General features: G+C 38.9%; 1 protein-coding gene across 3 annotated transcripts in view; it reads left to right on the top strand.

Annotated features, from left to right (window-relative positions):
- The first annotated feature begins 5,332 nt into the window (after window positions 1-5,332).
- The window catches only part of MFN1 (mitofusin 1), a 32,618-nt gene continuing 26,707 nt past the window's right edge, over window positions 5,333-11,243 (top strand). The window contains exons 1-4 of one of the 3 annotated variants that reach the window (XM_059391495.1): window positions 5,333-5,463; window positions 6,932-7,050; window positions 8,199-8,334; window positions 9,629-9,791. In XM_059391495.1, the coding sequence (XP_059247478.1) occupies window positions 6,939-7,050; window positions 8,199-8,334; window positions 9,629-9,791 (411 nt within the window). In that variant the 5' untranslated portion in view covers window positions 5,333-5,463; window positions 6,932-6,938. The other 2 variants (XM_059391497.1, XM_059391496.1) reach the window with 2 other exon arrangements.

Here is an 11,243-nt window from a genome sequence, read left to right as displayed (position 1 = left end):
TCCATGTAAATTTAAGATTAGTTCCAATTCCGTCTGAAGTCTTGTGGCAATTGCATTAAAATTTTAAATCATTTTAGAGGGAAGTAACGTCTTTACATTAAAATCTTTCCTTTTGTGAATATTGTATATTTCTCCATTCACTCAAGTCTCTTTTTAATGTTCTTTTAATTTTTTTTTAATGAGGGTCATATGTAGTTTTTGTCCAGTCCATGCCTAGATTCTTCACAGTTTAGGTTTCTTTAGCATGTTTATTTTCTAATGGGTTATTACAGGTACATAGGAAGGCTTCTGGCTTTTAAACATTGATTTTGTATATAAATACCTTTTCAGGTTCTAGTCTTCTTAGTTCTAATAGCCATCTTTGCTCAATTTTTAATATAAATAATTATATAACTTCTGAATGACATAAACTTAAGGAATTAAATGTCCTTAATAGCTTTTTTTAAATCACAGAATTTGTTTGTAACTTTACTGTTATTACTAATGAGTGCCATTATTAATGCGCAGAACTAGCAATAGCAGGCATTCCTTTTTTGTTTCTAGTCTTAGATGTAAGACTCCTAAAGTTTCCCCAGTAAGTTTATTTACCGTAGGTTTTGGTAGGTAGTCTTCATTAGGTTTCTTAGTTTTCTAAGAACTTTTATTATAAATATTAAACTTAAGCAATAACTTTTTGTGCACCTATTAAGATGATTATGTGAGATTTCTCCTTTAATCTACTAATATAATAAATTATATTGGTTGATTTTCAGATGTGGAATTATCTTTGTATTTCCAGGAAAACCCTGTTTGGACAAAAACTTTTTTCAAATACAGTGTTGGATTCAGTTAGCTAAGAGTTCATGGAGAATATTTGCTTCTACATTCACAAATGTAATTTTTTTTACTTGTACCTCCTATCCGGTGTGGTATCAAGGTTATTCTACTCTTGTAAGTTGGATGTTTCCTCTCTTGTTCTATTCCCAGCCAAATCCTATATCAGATAAGATTAATCTCTTTTTAAAGTGTTTGGTAAGAAGTCACCTTTAAAATCATCTAGGCCTGGCTTTTAAAAGACACACATGCATTGGAAATTGCCATTTCAGTTCTTTGAGTGATTATTAACTTATTCAGTTTTTCTTTTTTTTCTTGGAATAATTTTGGTATTTGATGCCTTCCCAGAAATTTTACATTTCATTTAAGTTTTCAAATTTATTTGCTTTATGGTATATATCTGGAGTTATTTTCCTTTGATATGTGTCTTCCTTGTTTTTGACATTATTGAACACATATGGCAGTGGTGTGTCAAATTTATAAGTTTTTTGAATAACTACATTTTAGTTTTTGTTAATCTGTATTTGTTTTAGTCTTTATATTTTAATTTTTTAAAAGATTTTATTTATTTGACAGATAGAGAGACAGCTAGAGAGGGAACACAAATATGGGGAGTGGGAAAGGGAGAAGCAGACCCCCTACCAAGCAGGGAGCCAGAGGAGGGCTCAATCCCAGAACCCTGGGATCATTAACAACTGAGTCACCCAGGCGCCCCAATTTTTTTCTTCTTTATGTTTACTCTGCTGGTTTTTGCCCATGAAGCCTGTTCCATTATAAGAAGAATGGATTAAATGATTTATTAGCTATTATATTAAAACATTTGTTATAATGTAATTTATAGTTCATTTTTACTTTAAAATATAATAATTCTTTAACCATGTAATTATTATTTGTAGAATTAACAAAGGGGCACCATCATGATTTTAAAAATTTAAAAATAAAGCAAAAGTTCCCTTTCAGATTCCCTATGCTCAGAGCTGATTTGAATAATTAAGGGTTTCACATAGCTATTAAGTGGCATAGTCTAGATTTGCACTGAGGTCTTCAGATTTCAAGTTCCACATTTTTTTTTTTTTCTTTTAAAGATTCTATCCATTCACTTGACAGACAGAGGTCACAAATAGACAGTGAAGCTGGCAGAGAGAGGGGGGAAAGCAGACTCCTCGCTGAGCAGAGAGCCCTAGCTACATCCCAGGACCCTGAGATCATGACCTGAGCCGAAGGCAGAAGCTTTAACCCACTGAGCCACCCAGGCGCCCCTCAAGTTCCATATTTTAACATTAAAAGATTTCTAATTCAATACATATTTGTTGAATGAACATATGAGTAGATCTTAAAGGTGGCGAATGCTTTCACCCTCCATATGCTGCCAGATGCTTGAAATTCATCCTTAAAATTTCATTCCTTTTTGCTTAATGCCTTAAAACCATTGTTAATTATAGTGCTTATCAGTCAGAATTGTTACTAGATGCACAAGTATTTTATTAAGAATTAAAATAAAAACTTTATAGTTTTTCACTACAAAAATACATGCTTAATATAGAAACTGTGAAAACAGAAAACTACAAAGGAAAAAAAATCACATTTAATATCATCATCCAGAAATAAAATGTATGTATTACATGATTTACAAAAATATTTTTATGTACTGGGGAATATATCTATGTCAAATATTTTTCTAAAATAAACTTTATTTTTTTTTTAAGATTTTATTTATTTATTTATTTGTCAGAGAGAGAGAGGGAGAGAGAGCGAGCACAAGCAGACAGAATGGCAGGCAGAGGCAGAGGGAGAAGCAGGCTCCCCACTGAGCAAGGAGCCCGATGTGGGACTCGATCCCAGGAGGCTGGGATCATGACCCGAGCTGAAGGCAGCTGCTTAACCAACTGAGCCACCCAGGCATCCCTAAAACAAACTTTAATGACTACATCATATTTAATACGGTCCACTTACCACAATTTCTTTAACCCATCTCCTTTGGGGGAACACTTGTATTGTTTATAATTTTTCATGGTTTCAAATAATACTTTACTAAAATATTTATTTGTATTTTTGAATATATAGTATTTGGTTATTTATTTATAGCTAAGTCTCTGTCCACATGTTTATTTTCCTAGGACTGCTGGGTCAAAAGCCTTCACATTATAAATTTTGAATAATTTTCCCAAAAAGTCCATAACAATGTGATAGACAGTTTTATATGTCAACTTGAGTAGGCTGTAATACCCAACTATTCAATCAAACACTGATCTGTGTGTTTCTGGGAAAGTATTAGTGATTAACATTTACAAGTAGTAGACTTTATATAAGGAAAATTATTTGGGGATGATGTGGGTGGGCTTGATCCAACCAGTTAAAAGGCTTTAAGAGGAGAAAAGAGATTTTCCTAAAAAGGAATGGTGCCTATGGTGCAGTATCAGGTCCTGCCCAAAGATTTCCATTCTGCCCCTTTAAGAACCACTGAATTTCCAATCTGCCCTTACTGACCTCTTGCCCTACAAATTTTGAATTTGCCTAGCCAGCCCTCACAATCACAGAAGCCAATTCTTTGCGATAAATTTGTCCTCTGAATCCTGACTGATAAGCACTGTAACCCTCTGACTAGCGAAGTATGCAACTGCCAAGTCGTCATTTACATTATAATGCAAAGTTTTCTCACATAAACAGACCTTTATCTATCGTAGAAATAGATCTTTTTTTTTAAAGATTTTATTTATTTATTGAAATAGATCTTTTTTTAAAAAGATCTGAAAAAAGCACATCTGAAATGATCTTATTTATTTACTTGAAAGACAATGAGCAAGAGAAAGCACTCAAGAGCAGGGGCAGAGGGAGAGGGAGTAGCAGGCCCAACATAGAACCCTGGATCAGGGACCTGAGCCGAAGACAGCCACCCAGGTGCCCTGAAATAGACCTTTATTAGAAAACAAATTTTGTTAGAAGTACAATATAAGGATTCCTAGCAGAATGAGTAGCATACTGTTTATGTGTGTGCATTTGTATACAGTGCGGAAGAAGGTTGGTAAAAGTAGATAAGGAATTAAAAAGCATAGAACACTGAAGTCACATGATTCCAGTTTATTTTGCAATTACGCCTACAGCTCCAGTATATTACTAATATTAAAAGCCATTTTTTAGATGGATACTTCTAATTCCAGTCAGTAGAATAGCTCTTTAATAAACATTGTGTGGAATCTTGGTAGAGTCCAATACCTAGAGGACAACCAAAGTGACCTTTTAAAATGTAAGTCCTATCAGTCCTCAAGTTTAAAACAGCTAGCCATTGCACTTAAAATAGAATCCAAACTTCTAATCTTGGCCTGTATGATTCTACAGCTACCTACCTCTCTAAACTTCCCACATTTTTTTCTCCCTCCCTACATCCTAGATATACTGGCCTTTTCCTTTTCATCCACTATACCACTCTCCTTCCTATGGGCCTTTGGACTTCCTGTTCCCACTATTTGTGCCACTCTTCCTCCAATATTCCAAGGATTGGCTTCCTGGGAAAAATCAAGGAAGTATCTCCCCAGAAAGGATCACCCTGTGTGGCTCAGTTTTTCTCATTTTTCTTCCCATAGTCTATCCCATTGTCATTTTTTCCTTTTTTAGGGTAGGAAGCACATCTGAAATGATCTCATTTATTTCATTTTTTTAATCGATATTTATATATTCCAATAAAACGTTAATCTTTCTTTATCCAGCTCTAACTATATACCCTGCACTGTTATAAGCACTTTACCTGCTATTGACCCATTTAATTTTCACAAGAACTTATAAGGTAGGTCTTCTTAGTACTCTAGTTTTATAGACGAGGCTCAGGAAGGTTTCCTGAGGCTCAGGAAGATGAGGTGGCTTCACGTGCAAAACTGCACTTCACTTACTAGCCCAGGAAAGCAATCTCCAGACCAACAGTTAAGCCATGCAAAGACTAGCAGCAGCAGCTCTCCAAGGATGTCAGAAATGCACGCTCTCAGGCCTCACCCCTGACCCAATAAATCAGGTGCTGTTTAACAAGATCCACAGGTGATTCTTAACTATAAAATTTGAAAAACACTCATCAACAATGTATCAATTTCTTCTCACCTCTAGAGTAATTCAACACACACACTACTATCCCAAGCCCAGGAAGCCAGTCACACAACAGAAAAGATTAGTGGTAGTGGAGCGGTCAAAAGGTTTTTTTTTATTGCCCCTCCTGCGGCAATCATAAATCCCTTTTGTCTGGCAGCCCTAACCCCACCTCAGCCCAGTTCAACCCACCTCCTTCTTGAGATCTCCCTCACTAAAGTGGAAGCTAGCCATGCCTAAAGGAGGCAGAGCTTTGGAGACTGATGGGAGAAGAGATGGGAGGCAGACGTATCCGGGGTGGGGGGAGGGGAGGGTGCCCGGGAAAGAAACCATTCGGGTCGCATTCCCTAGCCTCAACAAACCCAGCCTTCTGCCCTTAGGAAAAATGGCGGTCGGCGCAGCTGCACTTCCGGCCACGGAGCCAAACAAAATCGGGGCGGAGAAGAAACCGGAAGTGACCGCCCTTTTGACACTCCTCCCACCTCCTCTCCTCTTCCCAGCCTCTCCCGGGAGGATGAGGAGGCCTGGGGGCTGTGGCTGGTTTGCGGTTGCCGGGTGACAAGTCGGAGCCGGGACAGAGTGAGTGCTCGCTGCCTCGGCCGCTGGCCGGTTCGCTTCGCTCGCGGTGACCTTCGGGCGGCCAGGGACAGGGGGCGGAGAATCGTGCGCCGGAGCTCTGTGACGAGGCGCCGCCGCGGCTCTGCGGGAACGGAGCTAGCGAGCGGATTTGCGAGCGGGGGCCCTCGGCCAGGTCGGCCCGCGGAGCTCGCGAGGCCGGAGCCTGGAGCCCGGGGTTGGGGAGCCCGGTCTGGGGCTGGCGCTCGCGGGGCAGGGGTGAGGTCCGGTCCCTAGCTCTGCTGGCGGCGTTCCAGCGCCCGGTGTGGAAGGCCTTTCCTGTGGAAGGTAGGTGTTCGCAGCCGGTAGAACCGGGTCCTTGCCCTCACCCCGCTGTTCCCACGCAGCTCCTTCACTGAGTCATTTCGTGACCCTTCGGAAGGCTTTATGGCCATTCTGCTCCGTTCCACACACATGCATACCGGGACTGGACTAGCGTGTAATCGGTTGTTTGGTGTCTCTTTCATGAGAACTTGCCAGAAAAGAAAATTTGTTTTAACTTCTATTCTTCGAAGTTCTTGGTGCTTTGGCTGGTAACGTTAATGATCGCTTTAAGCGTTGCCTGCTTATTTGTTGTGATGAGAACTAATTTTTTTTAAACGTCGGAGTTACTTTATGATACTGGAATTTTGTTTCCTAACTGGGTATCCACCTCCACCGTCTAGAGCTCCAAGTTGAGAAACTTCTTGTTCCCGAACTTGTTCCATCTCACTAACCCTGTTCCTAAGCGTCACGTGCAGTCACTGTTTGCCACAATTAGTTTCATCTTCTCCAAAGGGAAATAAAGGAAAAGTAGAAATTGCAACCAAGATTTTTTCCCATAGTTAATTATTTTAATGGACTACCCACTGAAAAGTCTTTAATAGCTTGTCTAAAACATTTCTCAGGAAACAATTATCCAAAAGTCTTTTGGCAGTTTAGTTTATTTCACTGGGGAGTTAATGCAGTAGGAAGGTGTCATTAATTTGCATGTCTTTATCATATAGTTTAACTTGCGCTTTTCTTTTTTCTTTTTTTTTAAGATTTTATTTATTTATTTGTCAGAGAGAGAGCGTGAGCGAAAGCGAGCACAGGCAGACAGAGTGGAAGGCAGAGTCAGAGGGAGAAGCAGGCTCCCTGCGGAGCAAGGAGCCCGATGTGGGACTCGATCCCAGGACGCTGGGATCATGACCTGAGCCGAAGGCAGCTGCTTAACCAACTGAGCCACCCAGGCGTCCCTATTTTTTCTTTTTAAAGATTTGTTTATTTTAGAGAGAGACAGAGGGAGGGAGTTGCGGGGGGAAGCAGGGAGAGAGAGAATCCTAAGCAGACTCCCCCACCCCAGCATGGAGTTTGACGTGGGGCCGGATCTCCGGATCCTGAGATGCCAACCAACTATGCCACCCAGCCACCCCTAATTTGTGCTTTTCTGACTTTAATTTTCTTCCCCCAGTAACACAATGGCAGAAACTGCTTCTCCACTGAAGCACTTTGTGCTGGCTAAGAGGGCAATTACTACAATCTTCGACCAATTACTGGAGTTTGTTACTGAAGGATCCTATTTTGTTGAAGGTTAGTTTCTCTAAGTTTTTAAAATAATACGGTTGAAAGTATATGCAGGAGCTTTGTCCTTTCACCCTTAGTTACGGAACACGTATACAGGGCATTGCTCTATAGTCTAGGAGAAATGCCATAACAAATGAAACCCATTTCTGCCCTCCAAAGGAAGAAGATTAAGTGGTATTAATAACATAAGATATAAGTAGTTTTATGTATGATACCTGTAAGCACTTTATTATGTTATTAATGCTTTGAATCCTTATATCAATGCTGGGACAGATTTTAATTGCAATTATTGTATTTTTTTTTTTTAAATTTTATTTATTTGTCAGAGAGAGGGTACAAGCAGGGGGAACAGCAGAGGGAGAAGCAGGGACCCCAGTGTGGGACTTGATCCTGGGACCCTGGGATCATGACCTGAGCCAAAGGCAGACACTTAACTGACAGAGCCACCCACACATCCCTAATTGCAATTATTTTAAAGATGAAGAAACCAAGGCACAGAAAATTTAAGCAACTTGCCCAAGATCACCTCGCTAGTAAATGTCCGGACTAAAAATCAGGCAGGCCACAGTTAAGCCATTATACTTATCTCTTCCCCAAGTCAGCTGTCAGTCTAGATCTCAGACCTATCTTATCTTCTCAGACGAGGGTGGACCGTGGTGGGGGAAAGAGCAAAAGAAGCTTTCTTAGAGTGAGTGTCACTGTTCAAACAGGTTGGTGAGGAATGTCTTACTGGGGAATACTGCTTTGGAGGTAACTGTTAAAATCTTTTCTGGTTCTTAAGATTACATGACTATCAGGGGTACAGTGAAAAAGGAGGGATTCTATATACTTCTTCAGTGACAGTTGGGAAACAGTTGGGAGTCCAACTTTTTTCCTTATCCTTCCTCCCTCACCAGATTTTTAGCTTGAGGATAGCCCCTGTAATTTTTAATAATTTTGGAATTTAGGGGCGGGATTCTTATGACCTGTTGCAACAAGGCATTCACCTTTTACCAAATATTCAGATACTGTGGCATTTTTACTTTTCAAATGGCCATGTTAATATAGAGCAAAGCCAAAATACGCAAAATGTGTGCGTATCTTAGGTATTCCTTTGTATGACTAACCTAATAATCATTTTTATCACTTTTGCTAACACCATTTCAATTTTCTAGCAACATACAGGAATCCAGAACTTGATCAAGTAGCTACTGAGGATGATCTGATAGAAATACAGGGTTATAGAAACAAGCTTTCCATCATTGGTGAGGTGCTGTCTCGGAGACATATGAAAGTGGCATTTTTTGGCAGGTAATCCTTTATTGTTTCTCTCAAGGGTAGTTTCCAGAAATCAGCTTTTCTAAATCATATCTCCAACCTCGTGATATTCCTCCCCCTTTACCCCACAGAGTTTCTCCCTTTGCTAAATGCTAAAGCTATTAGCGTGAAAAAGCATTTGTTCATTTTACTTCTTGGTATAAAACGAAGCTTTCTAAAGGTCATTTGTATTTTTACTTTTTAAGGATGCTGATCTCTGAGAATTAGCTTCTTAGCCAGTCCAAAGAATAGAAATACAGATAAATGATATGTGTAACCTGTGACTTTTTAAAGTTTCTCTTAATTATCAGGTGTGCCTTCCAAAAGGATTCTGAGCCCCACGATTTCCAGAGGGAGAGTAGAAAGTGCCATTTGTTAACTATCTCAAGTGATAGAGCAATCTGTGACATAGCTCATGTTCATTAAAGAGTAATTTGTTAACTTCCTGTGTAGTGTGCACTCTGATAGGCAGTAGGAATGCAAAGAAAAATGAGTAGGCCCATATCATGTGTTGTGTGTCAACAGAAAATGGATTTACTCGCTAAACTAACTTTTAAGTGCATCTTAGAGCTTTTTTTCAAGCACTTGTGAGTTCCTATACTTAGAATTCCCTTTGCCTTGATTTATCTATGTGTGACTCTCACTGTTCAGATCTCATCCTAAGTGTTACAACTTCAAATCTTCTCTGACCGCTCTGTCTGAAGTATGCCTTCTCAGTTATTCTCTTCTAAAGTGCCCCACTTATGCCCTTTAAACCTTTCCCACGGTGCTGTTTTATTTATTTATTTATTTAGGTCCACTTCTGCTTCACCTTATGGGCCTTACAGAATCTAGCATGAGGTAGGTCCATAAATAGGCCCTAATTCAAATTAGGGTGGAGTGGAAATGGAAAGGAAGAGGCCTTCTGATGAGGTGATGACTCCGTTGTCCTATTTGAGGAGAGATAGGTAATATCTTTGGAAGTGGAAAAGATCCAACCCAGATTTACGGAGATGCAGACTTTAGACCACAGTTTGTGATGGGAAGAATTTGCAATTGTGATGTCAAATTGTCACAAGATAAAAAGGCAAGGATAGATATATGAGAAAGGTGGAATTTGTGTTCTTTTGTTTTTCTGATATGTACTTTCCTAATATTTGTGTAAATCAGGTTGGCAGTTTTGTAAAAAATGCAATCTGATGAAATTTCATCAAAGTTTGAATTCTAAAAAGGTTGGCCTTAGACCCAGTGAAAGAATAGTTTTTACTGTGAATGTTTTATTTTCATGATTTTATATATCATTCTTCAGGACAAGCAGTGGGAAGAGCTCTGTTATCAATGCAATGTTATGGGATAAAGTCCTCCCTAGTGGGATTGGCCATACAACCAATTGCTTCCTGAGTGTTGAAGGAACTGATGGAGATAAAGCCTATCTTATGACAGAAGGATCAGATGAAAAAAAGAGTGTGAAGGTATAATATTATTAGCAGCATAATGTATCTGAAATAATGTCCTTAACTTTTTTTTTTTAATTTGTAGGATGTCTATATTGCTGGACATAAAAGAACTATTAATACTTCTATTTGTAGCTTTAAAGCCATCACTGATATTTTGAATTCTCTAAATTTTTTTTGCTTCAGAGCTAAATCTTTAGAAGAATAGATCTTAAAGCATACCATATTAGAAGAATATCTTATTAGAAGAATAAAACTTGTCCTTAAAATAAATTAGAGTTCACTGGGGATGGTATGTGCTTTGGTGAATGCTGTGAAGTGTGTAAACCTGGCGATTCACAGACCTGTACCCCTGGGGATAAAAATACATGTTTATAAAAAATAAAAAAATAAATAAATAAATTAGAGTTAAAAGTTTGTTACATTTTAAAAATAATGTTCCCAGTGAAAACAGCATTTCTGAAGTGTATTGTTGCTATTTAATCTCAAATCTGATTTCATCTTTTGAAAGAAAACTTTGTTTAAAAAATGGGGCTCTGGAATGTTTTTGATGCATGTCTGTGCCTTTAGAATCTATTTTATCTTTGGAGTATTTAGTAAGAACATTCATGAATAGATTTAATAGTTTTTTCAGATAAGGGACAATGACAATTCCCTACCTTTCATAAATTTCTTTTTTTTTTTTTTTTTAAGATTTTATTTATTTATTTGACAGAGAGAGAGAGATCATACGTAAGCAGAGAGGCAGGCAGAGAAAGGGGGGGAAGCAGGCTCCCTGCCGAGCAAAGAGCCGGATGTGGGGCTCTATCACAGGACCCTAAGATCATGACCTGAGCCGAAGGCAGAGGCTTAACCCACTGAGCCACCCAGGCTCCCTTTTCATAAATTTCTTAAGGAACCCAGTGCCACTAGTTCCTTCAGCCAAAAGAGGGAAAAAAAGTGTTTCTCAGTATTAACACTTTCTCTTAAATCTTAAGATCTCTCCCACAAATGCAGAAGTTCAGTGTTTAAAATCCATCCCATATTAGTTTTTGCAAAACTAAGTTGAATTCACTGGTGTAGTTATTGTTCTGTGAGTTTACTGTTTGATTTAGCTCAGGTAACTCAATCTGCCTAATACCTTTCAGATTAGTTATGGGGAATAAAGGAGGTGATGTTTATGAAAATATTTTCAGATTTTTAACCTATCCAAATGAAGGAATCACTTCTTAATCAGGATTTTTACCGAATCCAAATTTAAACTACTGGTGGCTTTAGATCCTCAGTAAAATGTACTATGATTTTTTTTTTTTTTTAAAGATTTTTTTTTTATTTATTTATCAGAGAGAGAGGGGGAGAAAGCAAGCACAGGCAGACAGAGTGGCAGGCAGAGGCAGAGGGAGAAGCAGGCTCCCTGCCGAGCAAGGAGCCTGATGTGGGACTCGATCCCAGGACGCTGGGATCATGACCTGAGCCGAAGGCAGCTGCTTG

This window comes from Mustela nigripes, chromosome 2, assembly GCF_022355385.1.
Source record: "Mustela nigripes isolate SB6536 chromosome 2, MUSNIG.SB6536, whole genome shotgun sequence".
Classification (NCBI taxonomy): domain Eukaryota; kingdom Metazoa; phylum Chordata; class Mammalia; order Carnivora; family Mustelidae; genus Mustela; species Mustela nigripes.
Note: the sequence above shows the minus strand (reverse complement) of the source record. Positions and strands in the feature narration are given on the sequence as shown.